The sequence below is a fragment of the Lonchura striata genome, chromosome 12 (assembly GCF_046129695.1).
Source record: "Lonchura striata isolate bLonStr1 chromosome 12, bLonStr1.mat, whole genome shotgun sequence".
Taxonomy (NCBI): domain Eukaryota; kingdom Metazoa; phylum Chordata; class Aves; order Passeriformes; family Estrildidae; genus Lonchura; species Lonchura striata.
Window position 1 is genome coordinate 10,162,421 of NC_134614.1, and position 24,795 is coordinate 10,187,215.

Below are 24,795 nucleotides of genomic sequence, written 5' to 3' on the forward strand. Positions count from 1 at the left end.
CCCTGACCTGCCCAGCAGCTGCCTTTGGCCGCCCCGGGGGCTGGCAGGCTGCCGGGGCGAGCGTGCGGCCCCGCGCTGCACTTCCTTAGGAAGCGGGATAAAAATAGGAGCTCTTTGTTCTCCGGCCGTTCCCAGGCCCGGCCCGGCGCTCCCCTCACGCCGCTCCTGCCCCGGGCAGGGGTCGCTCCCCCGCAGACACCGGGGTGCTGGGGCTGCCCGGGGTGCCTCCTTCCACCCCCGCTGCGGGAGGGTGTGTTGGTGGTCGCTCAGCCCCTGGAAGTTTCTCGGGACGCAGGTTGCCTCAGTTGGCTGGAAGCCTGCAGAATGCTGTGTGCAGCCCTGACAGTCTCTCCTGCTGCAGCCTTATGGTAAATCTACCCAGGAGGACTGGGTTCAGCCACCCCAGAGATTTACTGGGAGCAGGCACAAAATCCCCCCCAAAATGGGGGACCATTTAGGTGACTGCTTGCTTCTCTGTTCCTGCTCAATGTTGGCCCCGGTGCCACCTCCAGCCTGTCACAGTTCACCTCAAGGCCGGGTCCCCAAGGCAGCAGAGCCTCAGGCCGCTCTTGCGGCAGCCCAGCCCCTGCTCTGTGGGGCACTCGGGGCAGAAGGGCGCACGGCTCTGTGCAGCACTGCAGAGCTGGTTAATCCAGGCCCTGAGGAATCAGGCTCCTGTCTCATTCCTGGCTTTTCACCCAGCTCCCTCCTTGTCTCTGCTTGTTGGCTGTTGTTCACCTGTGTCCCCCAGGCCTGCAATTACCCAAATCCACGTGCTTGGCTCCTGTCTGGCCCCAGCGCTACCCGCACCACTCCCCTCCCTGCGGAAAATGTGCCAGCCTGCCAGCCCAACCACAGCTCTCCCATCCCAGGAGACACACGGAGTTTGCAGGAGAGGTGGGACAGGGAGCAGGAGAAGAGGGCCAGGACCCCCAGCCCATCTCCGTGGGATGAGGCAGCGCTGCTGAGGGACTTTGCTCCCAGGGAGCTGCTGCTGCAGCACAAACACACAGGGAGGAGAGATGATATCACGACCTGGCTTTGTATGAGCTATTTAGGGCCTTATAATTATTATTATTATTATTTTTCTTTCCCGTTCCTCCAGCCCTGAACAATGCCCGTCCCGGTGGGGCCGTGGTTCACACCATTGTGTGGGGCTGCCCTGCCTCAGATCTTTATCAGCCCAGGGCTGACCATGAGTGAGCTCATGTCGGGTGAGGAAAGCAAGGAACACCTTGCTGGCAGCCTGGAGGTACCCTCCATGCACCTACCCCCAGCCCCTGTGTTTGGGGGAGGCCCTGGGTGCTGGTTTAGCTCTGCCAGGCAGCAGGAGCCCACCCAAACCAGCCATGTCCCACCCAGCCCTGTAGGGTCACCAACCAGCAGAAACCATCCCAGGTGTGGCGCAGCCCCCCAAACTCTGCTGGGGCTGCCTTCTGCCTGTCCCTGCTCCCACCTGGGCACAGTGGCAGCGGTGGCGTTAGTGCCTCTCACAGTGTTTACCCAGGAACAGGTCTAACCTGCTTGCAGCCGTTTGCTTTTCTCCCCAACCCTGTCCGGCCCTAAAACTGTGGCTGTGGGGCAGACAGAGGGGAAGTGGGCAGCTGCACCCACAGCTGGCACTGCTGAGTGTGTCCCAGTGCCAGGGGAAGGTAGGAAGGAGCCATGTCCCCCAGGATACACCTTGGGTGGCACAGCACAGCTCTGGCTCCCCAGGCACAGCAGGTGACAGAGCTCCTCCTGCACACAGAGGCTTTTTGGGATGATGCTGGCTTTCCCCCATATGAGCAGGCATCATCTTCCCCGGGCTCTGTGCTGGTGTGGAAAGAGCCTGGAGCCATCAGCCGCTCCCCACGGCACCACACACGGCTACAGTATTCACGGAGGGATCCAGGCAGCATCTGGGTGACAGCCTGGCCTGGGTGGCACCGTGCCACTGTGCCCCAGCCCACCCAGGACTACAGCCAGCCCCCACTGATGCACCACCTGCAAGAGCAAGGGGGGGCCAATGTGTCCCACCTCATTGCCTGTTTGTGAGGTGACCCTGCAGACACTGAGGGTGACAGGGACCTGCCCATCCACTCCAGCCAGGGGACCAGGCTGGCAGCACTGCAAGCCACCCACCAAGTCAAGAGGCCCCCAGGGCTAGCAGCAGCACAGGGAGCTGGTACCTGCCCACGGCTGCCCCACGTCCATTACCCTGCTCTCTCTAAGTGGCCGGTGCTTGCCGGGGCACACGGTTCCTCTCGCTGTGGGCTTTGGCTGTCCGTCCCTTCTTGGCCACATCCACACCAGCCAGGACCAGCTTGGCCTGGGCCAGTTTGCTCTTGCGGTGGTGAGGACGGCTGCTGCACCAGAGGCGGGCGCAGTACTCCTCCACCCGCCGTGGGTTTTGGGAGCTGATGAGGTGCATGATGTCCTTGAACCAGGTTTTGGGAGCCTGTGGCACCAGCTGGGGCTCAGGGCAGAGCAGGTGAGGGAGCTCATCCCCTCGCCCCCGGGGGAAGGTGTGTGCCAGCTGCTCGCTGGCGATCACGTGCAGGGCAGTCTTGGCCACGGTCTGGGTGAAGCCGTGCTCCAGCGTTTTGCAGTAGTAGATGCCGGCGTCGTGCCGGTGCAGCTTGCGGAAAAGCAGCCCGTGCTCCGTCTGCAGGATCCGCTCGTCCGTCTTCACCTGTGGACCACCATGGGGTTGGGAGGGTCCAGGTCTGGCCCGACATCTCTCCCATGTCCCCACAACGGGAGCAGGTGCAGGGGAGCCTCACCTCATCCCGCTGCTCGTCAGGGGGCCTCTGGACAAACCACTGCACACTGGCCTGCGGGGACCGGGGCACGCACTCCAGGAAGGTGCTGTTGTCCTCTGCCCCATAAAGCACCTTCTCCTCAACGCTCTCAAAATCGTCCACTAAGGCAAAGACAGGCACGGGTTTGCAGGGAGGGCAGAGCCAGGTTTCCACCTGCCCAGGTGTCAGCCCCTCTTGACCATTGTGTGCCTTCATCCCCTTCTCTCCCAGTGGCCAGACCCAGCCCCAGCAGCACCCACCTTCTCTTGGGGCACGCCCTGGTCTATGAGATGGGCAGATGAGGGTGCCCACATGGAACGGCCACAAGCCCCTCTGTGTGCTAGGGCTGTGCATGTCAGGCCACCTTGGGGCACTTGGAGGAGCCCCTCAGCCCTGGGGCCCCCAGTCTCTCACCAGTCAGGTTCTGGTCCAGACACTGGTGTGCAGGGTTGCCATGGTGGGCGTCCTGGCGGCGATGGCGGCGCTTGCCGGAGGGCTGGTAGTGGGTGCAGGCAGTGCCATCCCAGGCACAGTAGGGATCCCTGGCCAGGCAGCACTCGGCACAAGCAGTGCCATAGGACTCACACTGGTGCAGCCGTACCTGGGCCACCCCTAAGCTGGAGCCCACGTAGAGCGTTTGCTGGGGGAACAGCACCAAGGGGTGATGTTGGCAACCCCCATGGGCTTGGCGCCTAGGGGCCCAGCCAGGACACCCCAGGGCATGCATCACAAGGCTTTAGGAGGCTGGTGACCACAGCTGGTCACCTGCCCAGTCCCAGCCCCGTGACTGAGCCGTGTCTGTACTCACACGCTTGACAGAGATCTCCATCTGGGTGATGGGCACAGGCATCTGTAGGGGAGGGGAGTGGGCATCAGGCTGGCATAATCCTCACAGTCAGCCTGGCTCATTCAGAGCCACCAGGGCTTGGTGGAGCATCAGGAATGTTTTGAGGAGGGTGAAAATACCCCCAGCCAGCCTCTGCCCTCACAGCCCCGAGACCTTCCAGTGACCAACAATGCAGTGACAACTCTTACCCTCCATCCCCACATGTGTCCCCAACCTGAGCCCACCCCACTGCCCTCTCCCTTGCAAGTGGGGCAGTAAATGTCACCTTAAAAACCTGCAGCTCCTCCAGGATGATTTCTTCAGTCATGGCTGAGCTTGTTTTCTGCATGACCACCACCTTCAACACCGAGCCAGCATCTGGGGGCCGAGGAGGATGGAGGTGTGAGCACCCTGCATCTCACAGCCCAGGGGGCTGACTGCTGGGACCCCCAGCTCTGCAGCTCCTTCCTGCACTCTGTTCCTGCTGCTCACCTGTGCCGAGGAAGAGGATGTCGTGCTGCCCATCCTCGGCCTCCACCCTGTCCACCACGAGCTGGCGCAGCCGGTGGGGCAGATCAGTCTTCACAAGGAGAGGCCGGCGGTGCCGGGGGTACACGGGCTTGTACATGAGGGGGTGAGCACGGGCAAAGTGCAGCACCTCGTCAGGGAAGTCCTTGGTGGTGCCGTACTGCCGCCGGGGCTGGTTGGTGGTCTTGCTGGGACACTGCAAGGACAAGAGAGGACCAGCTCAGCCCAGCCACCCCAGCACCCATCACTCCTTCCCCCTCCATCACCCCTCAGAACTGTTTTGGGTCCTTTTCTGCCTTCCAGTTTGGCACTCATGTTTTCCACCCCTTTGCTAGACCTTGGCAAAGCACCAGCTGACCTCTCCAGGAGCTGAGAAGATGGGGGATGGCTCCATCACCACCCCAGAAGAGCAGCTGGAGGAGCGGAGCGGACCTGGAGCTCCAGGGAGTCACTCACCACGCCTGGCCGCGGGTAGGGCACCCTGCCCTCGTAGGCACCCCACTGGTGGTGGGGGCTCTCTCGGTGGGCAAAGGGCCCGTTGAAGACCTCCCGGATATCTGCCATGCGGTACACACAGACAGCAGAGCCCTGGAAAACGTGGCTGCAAGGGGACACAGAGTGAGTTGAGCAGAGCCATGCTTGGCACTGCTGGCAGTAGGGGCACCAACATCCCCAAAAGACCAGGACAGCAGCCAGCAACCCTTGGTGACAGTGACAGGGCAGGTCATGGGCAGCTGCAGCTGGATGTCCCCAGAGGCTGGAGCTGGACCACCCACCTGACGGTGCTGAAAAGGGCATAGATCTCCGGGCTCTTCCCATCCTTCGTCCTCAGCAAGAAGACATCCTCTGGAAATGAAAGCATGTTTTTTTTCCTGAAATCCATATAAGTGACTAGCCACAGTGAGATACAGCTCCATGCACACCTTACCCAGCTCATCAAAGTAGGTGTCGATGCCACCAGGGCCGGGAACTGAGCACACCAGCCGGGCCTTGTTGAATGTACTCCACTTGTTGACCAGCACCCTCTGGCCACCAGCATCATTCTGCAGGGACAGGGAGTACCAGGGATCAGGGCCACTGCTGTGACTTGATGCATCCCTATCCCCCACGGTCCACACCAGTATCTTACCACGCAGACACGCCCCACACGGCTGACAATGGCGTGCTCCTTGCTGTCTGCCTCCACCACCTTCTCCGTGAAGAAGAAATAGGCTTTGTCATTGTCCCGGTCATCGTTGTCGGGGATCAAGTGGGCTGCCACAAATTTGGGATCTACAAGCAAGAGCTGGTCATGTCAGGTGGGGAGAGAGGGCACAGCCAGCACCTCCAGACCACAGTCCATGCTGGGGCTGGATGCCAGCCAGGACCACCCCCAGACCTTGCTGCCCTGGTGCCTTTCCCTGCTCTTAGCTGGCATGGGGGATGCTGGACCATGGTCACAGATGCTCTGGCCACCATAAGGTTTGTGGCATTAGCCCTGCTGGGGGAAATGGAGGGGCAGAGGGAAGCTGTTACCGTGCAGTAAGCGCTGGTCCACCTCTGTGCGTAGGGCGGAGCGGGTCCCCATGCTGCGGAAAACACCAGGATCACGTCCCAGGAAATCTGCTGTGAGGCCAGCGTACAGCTCCCCACCTGCAAAAACACCCAGCTGGCACGGGGACCATCCCTGGGACACACCCCAGGGGCTCCCACATCCTGAGGAAGACAACCCACCGATGACGGTGCTGGCGAAAGCACGGCTGGGCTCGTGTGGGCACCTGCCCCGGCCGGTCTCCACGCTGGCAGGGTCCAGGCTGAAGGTGTGCTGGGGAGGGGAGCAGGCAGATGAGCCCTGGGCTGTGCCCAGCCATGCAGGGGACAGCTCTGGTCCCTGCCCAACTTGCACCTCGCTCAGTGCACCCAAAGGACCATCCTGGATAGGCTCTAAAGCAAGACTGAGACCATGAGGGTGCACAGCAGCTGAAGGGGATCCACCATCCCCGCTGCTTACCCGCCTGCCTGGTCAGAGTCATCATGGTACAGACAGGGCTCCTGCTGCCCAAACAGGGCCAGGCTGTGCGAAGGACTCTGAGGGGTGTCCTGCCATTCCACCCCAGCCAGCTAGATTTATGAGTAGTGAGCTGGAGAGGAGAAAATGCCACCCTGCCTCAGCCCCTGGCAGGACACCAGCCCCTGGGGACATGTCTATAAAGGGGATCCCAAGGCAGACAGGCGGGAAAGATGGACAGGGGGTAGCAGAAGGACTAAGGGACAACAAGGAGCTGCTTCCTGACATTCCCCCCCCCACCAGTATCCAGTATCCAGGTTAGAGCAAACTGCACATCCAGTGTCCCCATGCAGCCCCAAGGCCCCTCAGGAGAGAGGCAGGCAATGGGGATCTATATTCCAGGGGTGCCCAGCTGGGGATGCTGCCCTACCTCGCCACGGTACCCCACGTAGATGAAGGTGCACATGGGGTGGAAGGCGCCTGTCCCGCAGGCCAGCAAGTGTGTCCGGTTGTAGGGATGCAGCACACGGACGTAGTTGGCACAGTCAGTCTGGGGGACAGCAGGGGAGAGAAAGGGTCACCAGGTATTGGTGCTTTGCCCACTCCAGCTCCCTGCCTCTGCCTGGGACCCCACAACAGTGGGTGAGCCCCAGCCCTGGCTCCCTGGGCTCCCCCCCCCAGCCTCACTGCCTCCAGCCTGGTGCCAGGGATCTGGGGTGGCAGCTTGTGCCCACTGCATCTGGGTGGACCCCAGTCCATTGCAAAACAACAGGGCTTTTTACTGGTCCTCCTGCTGCCAAGAGCATCCCAGGGGAACCACACAGGATCCAGCTGCCACCTGCCCACAGGCACCTGTGCACTCACCCTGTGGCACGGTCCATGCTGGCCAGGGGAGCAATGTCACTACAAGCTGCAAACCCTGCCCCAAACCCCCGGCACCCAGGACGTGACCAGATGCAGAGACATCCTTCCCCATCATGTTCCTGCTTACGCCAGGGATGAAACAAAAGGAGGAAACAGTGGAGACAGAGACAGAGACCCACAGGCATCCTGGGCTGCCTCCAGCACAGTCCTGGTCGCTGCTGTCTGGAATTATCCCCTTCTCTGAGGGACGGCAGCCATGACATTCCCAGGGCTGGAGACCTGCCACCTCTGACTTTGTGCATTCTCTCCTGGCAGCTCCCATTGGAAAAGGGCTCCCATCCTTCTCCACCATTAGTTGGCAGCTCCCCCTGGCCAGCGCCAGCCCTGCCTGCCCTCCATTGTCCCCTCCACAGCGGGATGCGAGGCCCCTCATCTGCTGGGAACACCGCTGCCGAGCCGCCCCAGGGGTTCCCAGCCTCCTGCTGTTTATTTTCCCTTTGCAAAGAGCCTCTAAAATAGCAAGTGAAAAAACATATATGTTCAAGAAAAATAAAAAGTTGAGTCTGCCCTGGCTTGGATCTGTCGGTGAGAGCTGGTAAAATAAACACAGAGAGCAGAACAGGGACTCCTGGGAGCAATTTGTCTGGGCCAGGGGAGCCCTGGGGACTTTCTCCCCGCCACAGTCCTGTTTCATATCGGGGCAGGGGGATGCAAAGAGGGGTAAGGTTTAGGGAACAAGGTCACCAAACCTGAGCCAGTTACAGATTCCCACCATCAGGCATAGCCAGGATAGGCCAGGCAGTGTTGCTGGGGTCTGGAGCAGAGCATGGGGGTTTTGGTCCCTCCAAGCTCTGGTGCCAGAGCCCAGCTATCCCTGCCTGCTCGTGCAGCCACATTGGGACACACTGGCCACCACTCTGTGGCCACAGAGCAGAGCAACTAGGACAGGATTTCCAGAGCCTGGAGCAAGCCTCTTTGTGTGGTCAGGACTGATCACAGATTCCCTGCCTCAGTTTCCCTCTTGCACAAGGATTAACTGGCTTCTGAGCCCCAGGGCCATCCCTGGCAGGTGACATGGCACAGCCCCAACACGGGGGGAGCCATCTGGCACAAGGGGACCCATCTGGGACCCCCCAGCTTACAGCAGAGCACACATGGGGAGAGACTCACCCCTGGGTCCTTCCCCTTCTGAAAACACTCCTCCGTCTGCCCAGGGCGGGGTGGCCAATAGATCTGGAACACAAAGGGTCTGTTGGAGCAGGGAGGGGGGACAGCAGGGAACCAGCCATGCAAATCCACATCCCCAGGCTGCCAATGGCAAGCAGATAGAGAGAGAGGGAGAAAGAGGGACAGAGAGAGGGGCCACAGCTCCCTGGAGCCCACCCAGCCTAGGACTCCCACCCTACAACCCTTCCTCCAGGGGAGATACATCCTAGCAGTCACAGCCCACAGCTGGGCTGATTTGGGTGGTCGTGCTGGGAATGGCTGGAAGGGGTGGGCTTGTGGGTGGCTGGGGGAAAGGGTGCCCAGGGGACAGCAGGAGTGATGGAGTCCATGTCCCCCACAGCCTTCAGCAGCTCTTGGACCGAGGGCAGCTTGGGTACACAAGCCCTTGACCCCACTGCAGTGACCCAGCTCGCTGAGGGGCACTTCATTTCCTCCTCCTCTTTCTTCAGCTAGAAACAGCCCAGAGCCGTGTTTGAAAAACAAAAAGTCAAAGTGGAGAGGGTAAAAGAGGAGCAGAGCCACCACTCAGCAGCATCATTCTGGTCCATCACCTCTCCCACCAAGGAACCAGGAATCACTGGTGAGCTGCACCACCAGTCTCCTAGGCTGATGATCATAACTAATTGTCAGCTAATTTCCCTCCAGCCACTGCAGCCAGCCTGCTCTTGCCAGGCATTACAAGTTTATGGAATCATTTCAAGGTACTTAAGATGAGGCCATCCTCAGGGCAGATTTTGTTTCAGAGTGACTTTGTCCAGCCTAGTTGGGCATGGGCAGGTCCACAGGGGGCCAGGGTGGGGAGAGACACCGCAGGATGCTCGGCAGCACCCAGCTCACCTCCTTGGCATCTGCACTGGCCCCATCCAGAAGCAGGGAGTAGAGCACATCCTTCCCCCCGATGAAGAGCCGGTCACGATACTCATCCAGGTAGAGGGAGCGGAAGCCCAGGAAGCCGCGGTGACCGAAGAAGAGGACGGAGCGGTTGGTGCCTAAAAGCTCTGCCAAGAAGAGATGAAAGCATCAGCAGAAGCCATCCCAGCCCCAAGGGTTCCTCTGAGCTGCTGCTTCCAAGTATCATGGGGTTGTCTTGGAGTCAGCAGAGCTGCTCACAGCCACTCCAGACTGCAGCATGTCTCCATCCCTTCCTGGAGGCATGGACATCCCAACCTCAACCTGGCTGGAGTGCTGTCCTCCCTGCCAGCCAAGGACAAAGCTACAGAGCCAACAATCAGCAATAGGGTCCCAGGAAAGGTTGCCACCCCCAGCAAGGTTTGGCTGAACCACCCCCAGACTCCTACTGAGGCTGTGCCACAGCAAGCTGGGCTCACACAGAGCTGGGAGGGTGGTGAGACCGGACACGGGGTGGGCAGAAAGCAGGTCCTGTCCCTGCTGGGTGCCAGCCAAGGACACAATAGCAGGCGCCCAGCCAGTGCCATGGGGAAACTGCCACACAAAGCCCACTGCTGCCACTGCCACCAGAACTCACTGGCAGGAAGGCTTCCTCCATGGGATAGACAAGGCACTTGGGGAGAGACACCAGTATGGGGTTATCCCAGGGATGGACAGGCTGCATCCCTGGGATGGCCATCACATCCCAAACAACAGGGTCTAGCAGTCAAAGCCCCCAGAGCAAGTCCAAGCCTGAATCTCGTGCAATGCCAAGGGAACCCTCACAGTGGAAACAACACAGGGGCAGTGGCTCGACTGGTTTCCAGTGGGAAATTACTTTCATGGTCATCAAGCCGGCACAGTGGTGCCCACAGAGCTGCCACAGCTGCCAGAGGGAGAGGGCCAGAGGGAATGGCTCAGCTTCACAGGGCTCTGAGAACCCATCCTGACCCCAGGCCAGGCCTCTGTGCCTGCCAGACAAAGGAGGAGGACAAAGCACCATTGATGAGCACAGCTCTGTCCCCAAACACCCTCCAGCCCGGAAGAGTGCCAGCCACTGCTGCTGACCCCAGGGAAAAACCCAGCCCAAGCATCTCCCATATATGTTCCCAGAAGAGGGGAGGTGGTGCTGGGACAAATCCAGTCAGGACACTGGGCTACCAAGTCCTGCTGTTGCTGGGGGGACATTTGTCACTTCCAGCAAGGAGGTGGCCAGCGACATAATGCCCCCTTCTGGGAAACGAATTCTAGGCCCTGCAAGAGAGGCAAGGCCCATCCCCAGCAGGGGACAACAGACACTTTCACCCCACCACACACCCGATCGCTGCTCAAGGACAGTCCCAGTACCCTAACTGGTGATGCCAGTGACATGGGGGATACAGCCCCAGCAGCTCCAGCCCCATCCCTCCATCCCCAATGCTCCATCCCACAGGCGTTGCAAGGCGTCTGTGCTTGCAAGCAGAGCTGGCTCCAGGCAGTGGTGGTCCCTCCACCCAGTCTGGCACCCTCCTCCCTGTGTCCTCCCAGCATCAGGTCCTCCCATATTGCCAGGTCCAGCCCAGGAAAACGCTGTCGTCTCCTTCTATTCTTGCCCAGCAATAATATTTTCCCAGCTCAAAACAACACTGACAAAGTCGGCAGGCTCCTTTTATTGTTTCAGGCAAGGCTTCCCCTTCTCCCCCAGGCCTGGCGAATTCCTCCTGCACCTCAGGTTACACTGGCTTAGGGTGCCTTCCTCTCCAGCTCCCCAGGGAACAGCCCTTTGCCATGCCCCATCCAGCCCTGGGACACCTTTTCCCCAGGGTGGGGGTCCCTTGGGAGGGACAGCAAAGAGCACAGGGCAATGCTTCTGGTCCTCACAACAGCAAAATGCTCTTTCCCCTCTCACATGAGCCACCTCTGGAAGTCGAAACAAAAGGAAAAGGGTGGCTTGAAGTGTGAGGGAGAGCTGGGTACATGGCCACCATTGCACCCACAGCACAACGCCTGTCCCTGTCACCTCACAAAGTCACCTCACAGCCAGAGCCAGCAGCCATGCAGAGCCTAGGTCAAGGAGCTCTGCACAAACAGCTTCAGCTCACCCTGGTTTTAATTTCAGAGACTCTAATGTCTTTAATTGAAATTTTCTCTTTTTTTTCTTCCCCCAGGGAGAAGGCGGTGGCAGAATTTTTTCATGGGAAATTTCAGTTGCTGTTTCCAATTTGGAAGACGAATGGAATAACCAGCTTAAGGGAAAAAAAAAAAAAAAAAAAAAAAGAATAAAGCTTCCAAAGGTGGCTCTCTCTCCGTGGGAAGCTGAGGAGCTGAGGAGCTTCCACCCTGCCCCAGGCAGCTCCTCACACCTGGGAAACGGCCCTGCACGGCTGGACTTTGTGCTGGAGTGGATCAGACACTGAGCCAGACACTGAGCCCCACGATTCACCCCTGCTGAGACCTCAGATCTCCTCTCCCTGCTGCCAAGGCCAACCTGAGGACACCGGATCACATCATGGGGCAGAGCCAGGAGCCATCCCGGGCTCCCAGGATGAGGGGATGGGGGGGCCACTGTGTGCCTCAGTTTCCCTTTCAACAGCGAGTCAGCTCCTGGGGTCACCTACCGTGCCCAAGGACAGACCAAAGGATGCAGCCAAACCCAGGAACCCCCAGCCCAGGCAGCAGAGGAACACACTCTCCCTGCCACTGCAGCTCCCAAGGCTCTGGAAGTGCTGGGCTGCCCAGGTCTTTCCCCCTTCTGGGAAGGAAGGGGGAAGATATACATGATGCAATTTATTTTATGTTGAATTTTTTAGAGCAGGTTCATTGCTGTGAGGCCAGAAGGAGATTGGGGCACACCAGGCTCTGTCAAGTTTGGCTGGAGCAGCCCATGGATTAGGTTGGCAGAGCGGGGGATGCGGCGAGCCAGAGCAGGATGACAGGGAGAGTTTTAATTAAAACCAAGCACTGCCCCCGCAGCCCCCGAGGGGCCCCGGTACCCCAGCACCCGCACCCCAGCGCCACGGGGCCCACGCAGCCCAGTGCAGGATGCTGAGCACCCACCACGCCGGGGGACCACCCACGCACCGCAGCACCCACCCGACACACGAGCCAAAGCGTGCCGGGGCCAGAACACCGCCGTGCCTCAGTTTCCCTGCACGCCGCGTGGGAGACGATCCCCCATGGGAAGCGGCGGGGCTGGCGCGGAGCCCGGCGGCACATCCCCTGTCCCCGTCACCCGGCTCCTCTCCTCCTTCTCCTCGGGGTCCCCTACGTCCCGCGTGGGGAGAGGAGGGTGCCGGGCAGCCACCCACCGAAACCCAGCCCAGCCCGAGCCCCAGCACAATTTGCCCACCAACCGCACCAACACAGCCGCGCTTGGGTGCAGCGCTCGCAGCTGAGGCTCCCCAAGCCCCCAGCCGGTCCCAGGAGGGGGGACCCTGAGGACAGCCCTCCGGGGACAGCCCCCCTTCCCCGTCCCGCAGCAGGTGCCCCCGGCCCGGCTCACCGCGGTAGGACAGGCGGAGCCGGGGCAGGCTGTGCCCCGCCGCCCAGAGCCAGCACAGCGACAGCGACACCGCCACCGCCGCCCGCATCCCGCCGCCGCGCCCTCGGCCGCCGGTGGCACCGAGCTTTTATGGGGCCGACATCCGACCGCCCCCGGCCCGCCCCGACCCGCCCCGGCCCGGCCATGCCCCATCCCTGGGCGCGGGGGATGCGCGGGGGGACGGCCCCATCTCCCGGGGGGACCCTGAGAACGCCGCACACCCCAAAATGTCCCCTGCCAGCAAAGCTTTAGACCTTACTGCAGTCCCCTTCCCCAGAAGTGACCCTCCAGCACCTCTGGCTCATCCCTGAGGATGGGGGGCAAGGGAGGGAAGCTCTGGTAGGAGATAGGAGAGGGCACACAGATCAGCCTCCCGAGCAGGATGCTCAGCGTGGTGTGATCTCCCAGCATCAGCACGCACATAGCTGCCAGGTCCCATCTCAGTGCCAGGCAAGCTGGGGACAGCAGCAGCTGGGAAAGGGACTGAGTAGGGTCGAGGGGGGCATAGGATGCCACAGGTAGCCCTGGCACACCGACAGGGCAGGGGAGGCACTGCTGTCTGCCTGCAAAGGTGCCAACACCCTGGACAAGGATCCTGGCCAGCAAGGACCCCACGGTACCCACACCTCTCCCATGCCATCCTCCCCCAGGGCTGCTGGCTCATGGGATGTGGTTGTATGAAACCTCAGAGAATCCACGCCAGCTTCCCCTGGGATCCTCATCACACAGCAAGTGTGTCCTGCATCCAAAAATGCTGGACTTCCCTCTGCACTGGATGGAGGGGAAGGAGTGGAGAGCTGCTGGCTTCTCCCTCAGTGCTTCATCACCACCAGCCTCATCTCTTCTCCCAGCCCGGCATGGGGCATCTTCATTATCCCCAGTCCCCATAAGGGTTCCAGCAGCTTTCTTAATTAAAAGAGGTCAGGAGGCTGGAGGCCCCTGTCTCACCCCCATCCTTTTGTAATGGAGCAGCTGTGGAAGTCTCCCTGAGCAGTGTAAAACCACCCCAATTCGCTCAGCGGGCCCTTGGTTTCCCCAAGAAGCCGCATGGCTGGGACAGATCCCACACCCCAGGGCGCTGGGAGCCACACAGGGCTGGGAACGAGCAAGGAGGAGGTGCAGCCGATGGCAGCCCGGGCAGGTGAGCAGAGGTGCCTGCCCAGACCCGCATGCTGCCTGCCCTGACCAGAGGGTCCATGGAAGCGGCAGAAGCTCTGGAGGGAAGGAGGGAGGAGCAGGATGAGCCCCAGCGCCAGGCCCCCGAGGCTGATCGGGAGCAGAGGCCCTCAGCCTGCCCGGGCAGGATCCTGCCCGCACTGCTGTCATGCAGGCAAAGAGCCCAGGGGAGCAGATGCATCCCAGCAAACCACACTGCACCAGGAAATCCGCAGTGCCTGGGTGAGACCCCATGGGTAGCACCATCATGGACAGACAGACAGACTGCCCCACTCCAGGCTGTGCTTACCGAGGAGATTTATTGATAGAGTGGGCAGCACTGGCCCATCTCCCCCGGCAAGCAGGCAGGGAGGCAGGGCAAGGCATAGGGAGACAGAGTGGGGCACTGGCCAGCCCCTCACCACCCAGCCAGTGCAGCCAGAGATGGCACAGGGAGAAGGGGAGGCACTGACAACACCAGGAAGGCTGGAGGCACCTGGGCATGAGGCTCTACTGGCACATGACCAAGGGGAACACAACCCTGTGGGTGTCACCATCAGGCCAGCCCTGAGCACAGCCAACATGGCATGATGCCATCCACATCCCCAGCACTGCAGCAGGTATTTGCTCTGCCCAGCCCCTGTCCCTCTTTTTAAAGCCTTAGGTCTCTCTGCTTGGCACTCCCTGCCCCTCGCCAGGCACTCAGCCCTCGGAGGGCAGCGGGGGCACTGAGGCCAGGGCAGTCAGGAGGCGGGCGTAGATCTCAATGCCCCGCAGGAAGACTTGCTCATTCAAGAACTCGTTGTGGTCATGGAGCAGCACCGGGGTGCGGTTCATGGGTGAAAAGCCAATAGCAGGGTGTCCTGCCTGGAGATGGGGAGACACAGAATGAGGTCAGAGCTAGCATGGCACCACATGCCCCCTTTCACCTGGACACAGGTCCTGCTGGGGCCGCAGGTCTCACCCCAGGTGAGGGACCTGTGGCATCTGGCATCACACTCACCGCTCGGATGTAGCGGCTGTCAGTGGCAGCCGGGAAGATCTCGAGCTTGAGCTGCAGCTTCCTGTCAAGGGAGACCCTGTGTCAGCATGGACACAGGGCCAGCCAGGTTCCCTGTCCTACTCACACCCCATGGGCAACGAGACTGTGCCAGGACATCCCTCAGCCCCACAGGGACACTCAGTCCCATCCCTTTTGGAGGGACATGCTTTGGCAAATCACAGGGCTCCCCATCCCAGCCCCTGACGTGATTTCATAGACCCTCAGGGGCCACCTGGCCTCAACCAGAGGATGTCCCTGCCAGGGTCCTGCCCTTCCTAGGGACAGTACTTACATGTCCCTACAGACCCCACTGAAGGCCTTCCACCATGGGTCTGACTCCTCAGTGGAGGTGATGTGTTGGTCCATGCATTTCTGACAAGAGGGAGAGGGCAGATGAAGGGATAATAAAGAAGGAGAGGGATAGCCACGATATGCCAGGCAGCTGAGATCCCTCACCTGGTGGAACTCACAGGTGACACCTTCCCCAGCATCGCGGCACCATGTGGTCACCTGCTCCTCAAAGGCCTAGGGCAGAGACCAGAGGAGGGGTGTGAGCAGGTCACCCTCATCCCAGACCTCTCCTGGGTGGGGCTGGCATGGTGCCCACCTTCAGGTCCACGGTGGGTGGGATGCGGATGTCAAAGCCGGCGGCCATCTCAGAGGGCACCACGTTGAAGGAGACACCCCCCTCCAGCATGGTCATGTTGAGAGAAGTGACATCCCCCAGGGTCAGGCTTGAGTCGGACTTGAGCCTTGGGGGATGCAAGGGACAGTCACTATCTGCCACCCGGGGAGAAGCGCTTCCCTACCATGCCATCACCCAAAATGGGGAAACTGAGGCACAGAGCAGCAGCACCAGATCACGGCTTGGCTTGGGATGCCAAAGGCTCCCTTCATGGACTGAACTAAGCCACTGCCATCCTGCTGCCCATCTCCTACCTCTGCTTCTCGCTCTCCCTGAAGGCCAGGAAGGAGTTGATGACTTTGTGCTGGGGAGGGAAGGACAGCAGGTGAGGACCAGCCCCGTGGGCAGGGGCCTGGCAGCCCAGGGCAGGCATGGGGGGTGCAAAGGGGGTACCCCCTCTCTTACCATCTTCTCAGCCGCTGTGTTGCTGATGAAGCGGGACCCATGCCCAGGGCTACCCATGCACTTCACCTTTATCCCTGCAGCAGTTGGTGCAGAGGGAAGGGTTGAGCAGAAAGCCTGGGATAGCATCAGTGCCCCAACACCCAGGAGAGCCAAGGACAGGGCAGTGGACACACAGATACTCACACCATGGGCTCCTCTCACCATAGAAGACACTGAAGGTGTCAGATGGGCTGGCCAGGCCTGTGGTGAGCGCAGAACAGAGGGTCAGTGGGACATGGAGGTACCATGATGTGCCCCCTCTGCTCTGTCCTAGCAGCATTTTCCTCCAGACTGGCACTCCCCACTGCCCAGGGGAAGGATCCCAAAAGGGGGTCCCTGGAAGCATATGGGATGCTGGTGCCTGGGGAGTGATGCCAGGAGGACACACATGCCAGTGCCAGCCCTACCAATACTCACCCTCATCCATGGCAAAGCCCACGTTGAGTGCTTTAAACTCAGGGCGCTGCACGAACATCTCCATGCCCTTGTGTCCGCCCACCTCCTCATCTGTGGAAGAGAGCCTGGCATGGAGGAAGGAACTGGGGCATCCCCCAGCCCACCACCTCTAGTCCTCTCTCCATGCCAGCCTGGATGCCATCAGCACACCTGATGTCCTTGGACATGGAAACCTCTCCGGCCTTGAGCTAGGGGAGGGCAACACCGGGGGAGCCTGGCTGCCATGAGAGACTCCACAGCACCACCCAGCTGCCAGCCCCTTCTGTACCTCCTGAGAGGGGACACCTGGGGACTCACCAGGCACAAAGGTGAGGTGGATGGTGCGGGCAAAAGACTTCCCTTCTGTCTTCAGCCTCCGGATGGCCTCAAGGTACCTTGCAAGGGAAGGTAGTGTACGGTCATTGTGGAGGAGAGGGGCTTGTGTGCTCTGAGCCACCTCAGGGCAGAGGTGGCACCTCTGGCCCCAGGGACCCTGGGGATAGTGGCATCCTGTCCTGCATCACTCAGAGACACCAGCAGCACCGTGCTCACCCAGCAGGTGCAGAGCCCTTCACTCACTGGATGGAGACGCACTTCATGTCCTGGGCACCCCGGGCATAGATGTTGCCTTGCGAGTCTTTAACTGCCTCGAAAGGTGGGTAGGTCCAGTGCTCCTGCAGGGAAGAGTGTCCACGATGGCAGAAGGGCACAGAAGGCACCAGCTCCCATCCACCCCGTCCTCCTCTCCATGTCCTTCCCACCCCTGGCTCTGTTCAGCACCTCGAAGACAGGCACGACGTCAGTGTGGGAGTTGAGAAGGATGGAGCGCAGGCGGGGGTTCGTGCCCTGCCAGGTCAGGATCAGCACCACATGGCCCTGGCACACCTGTGGGACAAAGGCAGGATGTCACCAGCAGGATGGGGACAGAAAGGCTTGGACCAGCAAGCTGAAGCCAAAAAGCAACAGTTTGGAAAAAGTTTCTGGATGCCACCCCTTTCTCCAGTGGGAGAGGCCAGGTAGCAGGAGCAGACCTGCCTGAATGCCCACAGCCAGACCTGCAGGTGCCAAACCTGGCTGAAAATTCAGAGGAGGAAAGACAAACCCAGCATCTTCCCCTGGTGCCCAGGAGTCTCCCAGGACAGCCAGCACCAGCAGGAAGGATGGCCCCAGCCAACATGACACTGCCAGGTCCCTGCTAATCATAGCACAGGCAGCTGCAGAGGTCAGCAGGGAGCAGCCGGACCACTGGCTTAAGGAAGGGCTCAGGTCAGCAGAGGATTACAGGCAGAGGGGATTCACTCCTGCCTAGCTCTGAGTGCAGGCAGAGGAACATCTTGGTCACTAAGGACCCAAGCACAGGCGGCTAGATGGATGGATTGGTGGACAGACTAAAACTGCTTCTTGGCTTGCTCACCTCCACTTTTTGGCAGGCCAAGCCCAGGTCGGTGCCGACACGTTCCAGAAACTGGACAGCTGCATCTGGGGAAGAGTAGGGATGCCCACCGTTACACTGGGGTCTCTCACTGCAAACCCCCAGGGACCCAAGGCTTTGCAGGGCTCCCAGAACAAGGAAAGAAGTGACAAAAGAGAACACGTGCTGCAGGTCCTGGACACAAGAAGTAGCCATGAACAGGGACGGGAGCAGCTCATCACCATCCCTTTGGGGTGAGGACTTGGGAAATATGAAAAAAATAAAAATTGAGTAAGGGTGAGTTCAGGGGGAATGTTCCTCCAGAGAAGCAACATTGGGAGCTTCTCACCAAAAAAAATGTACTTTAGTAGGAAGACATAAATGTTAACAGAAGGAGATCTACACAGAAGGAGATCACCCATCCCTTCCCAGGGAAGGGAAAGGGGAGCAAGGGGCACGGGGCTAGAAAAAGCAAACAATAGCTCTGAGGGCACTTGAGATGACCCTGCCCCAACCAAAGACACCAGCAGAGATAAGGCACAAAGGAGTTTGCTCCTTAACACCACAATCAAAACAGCCCCAGTACAGCACTTGGGCACCTGAGTCCAAAGATTGGAGCTGCAAAGCTGCATTACCCAGTCCCCACACGGCTCCCCATTCTATCCCCCCATCCTCACCATAGTCAGGTTTAGGGTGGACAGTATCAATCCTCAGGTACTCCCGGAAAAGTGTAACTGAGGGGTTCTCTGAGGCTCCCGTGCTCTTCCCAGGCTTCCCAGGTGCCATGTCTGGGACCAGGGCTGCAAAGCTCTGGGGAAAGAGCTGCAAGATGGTTAATCACCCACCAGTCCCTCCAAAGTCCGCCTGCATACTTGGTCGTCACAGAAACCGAAGGGAGATGGGGCAAAGGTCTCCCCCATGTGACTCCTGGGACTCTGCCACCATGGGAGAAATCCCCCCCACATGGGGTGTGCCCCCAATACTGGCCTGTCATTCTTCCCCCAAAACACATGTTCCTGCCCCAAACACAGTGACAGGACAGGCTATGATGCCCAGGAAAGGGGTGAAATCCAGGGAAAGGCTAGCTAGGAGGAAAGGGGGCAACTAGGTGAGGGAGGATGAAGAAGGATAAAGGGGAAGAAGAGTATGTTGGGGAGGGAGACATGGTAGTTGGGATTATCCAAGGGTTAGAGGTTTGTGGGAATGCTGGGGGATGCAGGCAGGGAAGGCAGGATGCTGGTGTAAGGGGGTGCAGGTAGGGAAAGGGGGCTACTGCCAGGCTAGGGGGTGCAGGAGAGCTGCAAGGAAAGGCCCTGGGGCTGCAGGGAAATGGGGATGGTGAAGGGGGATTGAATGTTAAGGAGGATAGAGGTACTGGGGGACCACATTACAGCGACAGGTTTGAGGGAAGCTGGGTGGCTGGAGGAGCAGGAGGATGTGGGGTGCTTAGGGGATATGGGGGTTCAGCAGGAGGGGTGAAGGGGCTATGGGAGCAGGGGATGCAGAGAGGCTATGAGGGCTGCAGGGGTACGGTGGCTGGGGGTACAAAAGGGCACAGGTGGGGTACAGGGTACCATGGCTGGGGTGCAGGCAGGAGGCACAGTGGGGTGCAGAGGTACTGCGGCTGGGATGCAGGGTACGGGGTGAAGCAGAGGGCAGGCAGGACACCATGGTTAGGGCTGCAGCAGCTGCGTTACTGGGGTGAAGGCGCAGCATGGGCAGAAGGGCAGAGGGGTGCTGGATCAGAGGGGTGCTGGACACTGTGGTTAGGAGCGCAGGGGGCGCAAGGCACCATGGCTAGGGGTGCAGAACAGTGCGGCGAGGGAGTGCAGGGCAGTAGAGGAAGGGTGCAAGGGCAGGGGGTGCAGGGCACCTTAGCCCGGGCTTAAGGGGGACGAAGGCACCGGGGCACCCACCCACGGGTGCCAGGCGCTGCTGCCCGGCCCCGCTGCTCAGCCCCCCGCCACCCCCGGCCCTACCTCAGCGCTGCCGCCGCCAGCGCTTCCCCGCCGACCCCGCTCCGCCCCGCCCCGCTCCTCTCCGCTCCGCCCCGCTCCTCCCGCTCCGCTCCGCCCCGCTCCTCCCGCCCCGCCCCGCTCCTCCCGCCCCGCCCCGCTCCTCCCGCCCCGCTCCTCCCGCCCCGCCCCGCCCCGCTCCTCCCGCCCCGCCCCGCTCCTCCCGCCCCGCTCCGCCCCGCTCCTCCCGCCCCGCCCCGCTCCTCCCGCCCCGCTCCTCCCGCCCCGCTCCGCCCCGCTCCTCCCGCTCCGCCCCGCTCCTCCCGCTCCGCCCCGCTCCTCCCGCCCCGCCCCGCCCCGCTCCGCCCCGCCCCGCTCCTCCCGCCCCGCCCCGCCCCGTCCGCCCCGCTCCGCCCCGCCCCGCTCCGCCCCGCCCCGCTCCTCCCGCCCCGCCCCGCCCCGTCCGCCCCGCTCCGCCCGCCCCGCCCCGCTCCGCCCCGCCCCGCTCCTCCCGCCCCGCTCCGCCCCGCTCCGCCCCGCCCCGCCCCGCTCCTCCCGCCCCGCTCCGCCCCGCCCCGCTCCTCCCGCTCCGCCCCGCCCCGCCCCGCTCCGCCCCGCTCCTCCCGCCCCGCCCCGCCCCGCTCCTCCCGCCCCGCCCCGCTCCGCCCCGCTCCGTCCGCCCCGCCCCGCTCCTCCCGCCCCGCTCCGCCCCGCTCCTCCCGCCCCGCTCCGCCCCGCTCCTCCCGCCCCGCTCCGCCCCGCTCCTCCCGCCCCGCCCCGCCCCGCTCCTCCCGCCCCGCTCCGCCCCGCCCCGCTCCGTCCGCCCCGCCCCGCTCCTCCCGTTCCGCCGGCAGCGGGCCGGGCAGGGGCGGAGCGGGGCGCGCAGTAAGGGCCGGGTGCACGCAGGGGGCACAGGGCACCCTCCTGGCCCCGCACTAGCGGCAGAGCGATGAAGGAGCCCCGCGGCGCTTGGGACACACGCAGAGAGCAGAGCAGCATCAGTTTATTGGCCTCGTGACAGACGACACTGTCCTGCCAGCAAGGGACACCTTCAGCCCCACACCCCGCCATCCTGGGCATACCCCAGGAGGGAGCAGCATCCTTCATGCCAGCCGTCTGTGCCTCCCAGTCCCTCGGATGCCCCAGCCCTTCTGCTTGGCAGGGAGGAGTGCTCACTTCAGCTGGCGCAGGAAGCCCAGCAGGGCCCGGTGGAAGTCCTCTGGCTTGTCCAGGTAGCAGGCATGGCCAGCACCAGACAGCACGGCCACACGGTGCTTAGGGAGGTGCTGGAGGTTCTGCAGGGCCTGGGGAGCCAGGCCAGTGTCATGGTCACCATACAGGATCAGGGTGGGTGTCTTTGTAAGGGGAGAGAGAAAACAAGAGCAGCTGTCAGAGAGGTAAATGTCCACCACACTCCCCCTGGGCTGTGCCCACCTCCATCCATCACCACATCACCACAGGGGGCTACAAAGCTGAGGGGAGGCAGGTGCCAGCACCCCCATGAGCTGGGTGTCATAGGTCCCCCTCACTCACCCCAAAATAGTGCCACCCTCCACATCACCCTGCAGCCAGCTGGCCCACAAGGCTCGCCAATACCCAGGACAGGCCCCAAGAGCCCAAAAACCCACCTGGACTCGCCGGTACTGCTCGGCAGTGTAGTCCTTGGTGCCCACAGGTGCGATGGGCACAAAGCCGGCCAGCCAGTCCCCGTGTGCCATGAGGAAGGGCAGGGCAAAGCGGCCGCTCATGGAGGGGCTGATGAGAACAGGCTTCTGCAAGCCCAGCTCCTGCAGGACGTGGTCCAGGAAAGCCCTCCGGCCCTGTGCTGTCAGCGCGTTCTCCACTGGGGGTGAATCCCCGTAGCCTGGTATGGGGAAGAGGGCATGGGGTGGTCAGGGGGCATTGTGCAGCCTGCAATGGTCTCTCCTCACCAGGGTTCAATGGCTTAGCCAAAAATGGACGTTTGATCAAGCCCCAGGGTTGTAGAGTCACAGCCATCAATGGCCCAGGATACAGACAGATCCCAGGCACACTGCCTCTGGGATCACCCGCAGCTATCCAGAGCTCTCCCTAAGGAGATCCAGAGCCCAGCAGTGACTAAGCAAGGGACTGGAGCTGCCCAAAGAGATCAGCTAAGCACAGTGCCACGGTCCTACCGGGCAGGTCTATTGCAACCGCACGGTAGCCTTCTCCAGCAAGCAGCGCCAGTGTGCCCAAGGCCTCCCACGTCTTGGAGGTGAACGCCTGGCCGTGCAGGAACAGGACATCAGGCCTGCGTGCAGGAAGACAGGCGGGAAGGGGCTCAGGAAGGCTGCCGTGCCTGCGGGGGGCTGGTGAAGACCGGCCCCGGGGCCTGCTGCCGGCGGGCTGCCCGACCTCCCTGACCCACCTCCCGGGGCCCACAGCCGCTGCGGGCACCTCCCTGTAGAACACGGGGGGCTCTCCCGCAGCCATCCCCGCCCGCACGGTGCCGTTGGCCGCCCGCCAAGCCCGCCTGCCCTCGTCAGGCCGCGAGCGCCGGGCGGCCGGGAGCCACAGGTACAGGAGCAAAGTGAGCAGCGCCCCGAGCAGCAGCAGCCCCAGGCGGCTGCGGGCAAGCAGCATCTCCCCTCCCGCTGGAGGAGAGCGGCAGCGCGGGGCTGCGGGACCCCAGCCCCGCTGCTGCGGGGAACAGGTCCCGGTCCCCGCCGCTCTGCTCAGCTCCGGCCCAGCCCGAGCCCCGCCCGGCCCCGCCGCCCCCGGCCCGCCGCGCACGGCGCCGCTGCGCCCTCGGGCCCCGCCTGGCGGCAGCGCGCAGCACTGCAGCCCCGAAGGACAGAGCGGCCGGGGCCCGAGCGGGGCCCGGCCCGGGGAATCGCTGGGCTCGGCCGGGGCTCGGCCCAGCTCGGCAGAGCTCGGCAGGACTCGGCAATGTTCGTCAAGGGCTCGGCGGCTCTCGCCGCAGCTCGGGCGGGGCTCGGAACGCGCTCGGTACTGCACGGCAGAGCTCGGGTTCTGCTCCACAGCGCTCGGCCTGGCTCGGTAGAGTCCGGGTAGGGCTCAGTTTCGCTCGGCAATACTCGGCTTTGCTCGGGAAAGCTCGGCTCCGCCCGGCGGGGCAGGGCCATGGCGGTGCCGGGGGCCGCCCCGGACCTGGCGCTCCAGGGCGCGGTGCCGCCGTTCTCTCGCCCGGCCCCCCGCTCTTTGGCCCCGGGGCGCGGCACCCCGAGTCCCGTGGTGCGGCGGGGAGGAGACGAGCGGCGGCCGGCCCCGTGTGCGGAGCAGCAGGTAAGGGCTGCAGGCCCAGCGACGGACGGGGAAACTGAGGCAGGGGCGGGCCCGTGAGGCCGCCTGGCGCATCAGTGACCCCGGTGGTGCCACCACAGTGAAGATGATGCCGGTGTGACCCCTCAGAGCCCTTTTGCCTTGCTGCCACCACCGGGCCCGGCATTGGCAGAAGGCACATCAGCCGTCCCCTTCCCACCTCTGCCCCACGTTACAGCCCCCCGGCCCGCAGGCATGGCCGCCCCGCGGATCACCGAGAGCACCGTCACCGTGCAGGGACAGAGCCTCTTCTACCGCCAGGCTGACCCGGCACAGGCAGCGCCACGGCTGACCGTGCTGCTGCTGCACGGCATCCGCTTCTCCTCCGAAACCTGGCTGCAGCTGGGGACACTGGCCACGCTGGCCGAGAACGGCTACCGAGCTGTGGCCATCGACCTGCCGGGTAAGGCATGGAGTCAGGCAGGGTAGGCACCGGTTTGTGGGGCCAGGATGGCAACCCCAGTGTCATGCTGGGCTGTGCTGTGCTGTGCTGTGCTGGCTTCTCCCCGTCATTGAGGCGGTGTGGAGCCTGACAGGGCCACTTGTGTCTCGCATGATTCAGGGCTGGGCCGCTCGAAGGACGCCGTGGCCCCAGCATCTGTGGGCCAGCCAGCACCGGCGGCGTTCCTGAAGGCGGTTTCGGAGGCTCTGCACCTGGGTCCAGCTGTGGTGATCAGCCCATCACTCAGTGGCATGTACTCGCTGCCCTTCCTCTTAGAGCACAGCCAGCTGTTCAAGGCCTATGTACCTGTGGCACCCATCTGCACCGAGAAATTCACAGCGGAGCAGTATGCCCAGATCAAAGTACGGCCTGGAAGGGCACTTGGGGGAGGAGATGGGGCAGAGGGGACCCTGGCACCAGGATTGAGCAGGGGAAAGGCCAAACAGGCCAGAAACCCTGTTGCCACTGACAGAGGAGAACCTGATGGTGAAGGAATGTAAATGTGGGGTACTGGGAGGTAAAGAAGGGTTAACTGGAGACTCAGGAGCATGAGCTTCTGTTTCCCTTTCTCATACTGGGTGGGGGAGAAGGGCAAGTGACTCCCCTCCAGGGTTTCCCTGGCAAAGAGGAGCAGGTGCCTGTGTGACGCTCAAAGGCTCAGGCTGCTTTCCCCCTCTACAGACCCCCACGCTGATCGTGTATGGGGACCAGGATGTAGAGCTGGGGCAGACCAGCCTGAACAACCTGCAGCACCTCCCTGAGCACCAGGTGCTGATGCTGCAGGGTGCAGGACACGCCTGCTACCTGGACAAGCCCAATGAGTGGCACCGTGGACTCCTGGCTTTCCTGCAGCAGCTGAAGTGAGCAGGAAGGAACCACAGGGCAGGGGGATGTGGCCAGCCCACCCACCCCTCTGCCTGCACATTCACCCTTGTGCCAACCCAGGTGCTCAGCTGGCACTCACACTGCACTGGCCCACACCAGCACCCACCTCTCTTGAGACCAAATAAAACCCTAAGCTCTGCCACTGCTTTCCTGCCACCTTCATCCTGCTTCTTTTCCACCTTTCCCACCTCCCTCCCCCATCCCTACTTCCATGGCTGCTGTCCCACACAGGTTTGGGGGTGACAGCAGAGAAGATGCAGCCAGTGAGGGATGGTGCAATTGGGGATTGTGGATGGGTGAGTGCCAGCCTCACTGGAGCCCACCCATCACTCCTGATGGGATCCCCATGAACATCAGGGGGTGCCCAGGGAGCCCTGGGGCTGTGTTCAGGGACAGGTAGGTCCCCCAAGGTAGT

The 24,795-nt window shown here is 62.2% G+C and overlaps 4 protein-coding genes across 5 annotated transcripts; 1 reads left to right on the top strand and 3 right to left on the bottom strand.

Annotated features, from left to right (window-relative positions):
• Positions 1 to 1,982: 1,982 nt before the first annotated feature.
• On the bottom strand, positions 1,983 to 12,672 carry SEMA3G (semaphorin 3G). The gene is made up of 16 exons (XM_021534426.3): positions 12,585 to 12,672; positions 9,053 to 9,213; positions 8,159 to 8,221; positions 6,555 to 6,674; positions 5,851 to 5,941; positions 5,653 to 5,769; positions 5,267 to 5,409; positions 5,066 to 5,180; positions 4,914 to 4,983; positions 4,594 to 4,738; positions 4,102 to 4,333; positions 3,896 to 3,987; positions 3,592 to 3,633; positions 3,198 to 3,423; positions 2,766 to 2,905; positions 1,983 to 2,674 (listed from the first exon to the last, which is right to left on the bottom strand). The coding sequence occupies exons 1-16, from the start codon at positions 12,670 to 12,672 to the stop codon at positions 2,210 to 2,212; spliced, it is 2,310 nt and encodes a 769-aa protein (XP_021390101.3). The 3' UTR covers positions 1,983 to 2,209.
• Positions 12,673 to 14,079: 1,407 nt separating this feature from the next.
• Positions 14,080 to 20,061, bottom strand: ACY1 (aminoacylase 1). 2 transcript variants are annotated; one of them, XM_077786095.1, is made up of 16 exons: positions 20,034 to 20,061; positions 19,775 to 19,808; positions 18,473 to 18,605; positions 17,799 to 17,863; positions 17,165 to 17,269; positions 16,964 to 17,058; positions 16,703 to 16,779; positions 16,367 to 16,456; positions 16,094 to 16,150; positions 15,911 to 15,984; positions 15,760 to 15,809; positions 15,428 to 15,572; positions 15,277 to 15,345; positions 15,113 to 15,192; positions 14,782 to 14,842; positions 14,080 to 14,645 (listed from the first exon to the last, which is right to left on the bottom strand). In XM_077786095.1, exons 3-16 carry the CDS (start codon positions 18,579 to 18,581, stop codon positions 14,481 to 14,483), a joined length of 1,242 nt encoding a protein of 413 aa, XP_077642221.1. In that variant the 5' UTR covers positions 18,582 to 18,605; positions 19,775 to 19,808; positions 20,034 to 20,061; the 3' UTR covers positions 14,080 to 14,480. The 2 variants fall into 2 exon arrangements, with proteins under 2 accessions (XP_077642221.1, XP_077642220.1); XM_077786094.1 differs by lacking the exon at positions 20,034 to 20,061 and having other exon boundaries at positions 18,473 to 18,617.
• Positions 20,062 to 20,737: 676 nt separating this feature from the next.
• On the bottom strand, positions 20,738 to 22,354 carry ABHD14A (abhydrolase domain containing 14A). Its single transcript, XM_021533518.2, has 4 exons — positions 22,140 to 22,354; positions 21,907 to 22,022; positions 21,379 to 21,614; positions 20,738 to 21,105 (listed from the first exon to the last, which is right to left on the bottom strand). The coding sequence occupies exons 1-4, from the start codon at positions 22,352 to 22,354 to the stop codon at positions 20,923 to 20,925; spliced, it is 750 nt and encodes a 249-aa protein (XP_021389193.2). The 3' UTR covers positions 20,738 to 20,922.
• Positions 22,355 to 22,885: 531 nt separating this feature from the next.
• On the top strand, positions 22,886 to 24,519 carry ABHD14B (abhydrolase domain containing 14B). Its single transcript, XM_021533531.3, has 4 exons — positions 22,886 to 23,017; positions 23,232 to 23,456; positions 23,616 to 23,857; positions 24,177 to 24,519. Exons 2-4 carry the CDS (start codon positions 23,249 to 23,251, stop codon positions 24,357 to 24,359), a joined length of 633 nt encoding a protein of 210 aa, XP_021389206.1. The 5' UTR covers positions 22,886 to 23,017; positions 23,232 to 23,248; the 3' UTR covers positions 24,360 to 24,519.
• The last annotated feature ends 276 nt before the right edge of the window (positions 24,520 to 24,795 follow it).

Bases quoted from the DNA above. Each gene is read 5' to 3' on its own strand.
- ACY1 (XM_077786095.1), bottom strand. From the start codon at position 18,581: ATGGCACCTGGGAAGCCTGGGAAGAGCACGGGAGCCTCAGAGAACCCC. The intron at 17,270-17,798 runs GTGAGCAAGCCA...TTTGTCCCACAG, and splicing joins TGGCCTGCCAAAAAGTGGAG to GTGTGCCAGGGCCATGTGGT. The intron at 15,810-15,910 runs GTAAGAGAGGGG...TTCCCTCCCCAG, and splicing joins ACACAGCGGCTGAGAAGATG to CACAAAGTCATCAACTCCTT.
- SEMA3G (XM_021534426.3), bottom strand. From the start codon at position 12,672: ATGCGGGCGGCGGTGGCGGTGTCGCTGTCGCTGTGCTGGCTCTGGGCG. The intron at 4,984-5,065 runs GTAAGGTGTGCA...TTTCATTTCCAG, and splicing joins CACCTACTTTGATGAGCTGG to AGGATGTCTTCTTGCTGAGG. The intron at 4,739-4,913 runs GTGGGTGGTCCA...GTCCCCTTGCAG, and splicing joins GCCCTTTTCAGCACCGTCAG to CCACGTTTTCCAGGGCTCTG.
- ABHD14A (XM_021533518.2), bottom strand. From the start codon at position 22,354: ATGCTGCTTGCCCGCAGCCGCCTGGGGCTGCTGCTGCTCGGGGCGCTG. The intron at 21,615-21,906 runs GTAGGACCGTGG...TCCCCATACCAG, and splicing joins GGTTGCAATAGACCTGCCCG to GCTACGGGGATTCACCCCCA. The intron at 21,106-21,378 runs GTGGGTTTTTGG...CCCCTTACAAAG, and splicing joins AGCAGTACCGGCGAGTCCAG to ACACCCACCCTGATCCTGTA.
- ABHD14B (XM_021533531.3), top strand. From the start codon at position 23,249: ATGGCCGCCCCGCGGATCACCGAGAGCACCGTCACCGTGCAGGGACAG. The intron at 23,457-23,615 runs GTAAGGCATGGA...CGCATGATTCAG, and splicing joins TGTGGCCATCGACCTGCCGG to GGCTGGGCCGCTCGAAGGAC. The intron at 23,858-24,176 runs GTACGGCCTGGA...CCCCCTCTACAG, and splicing joins AGCAGTATGCCCAGATCAAA to ACCCCCACGCTGATCGTGTA.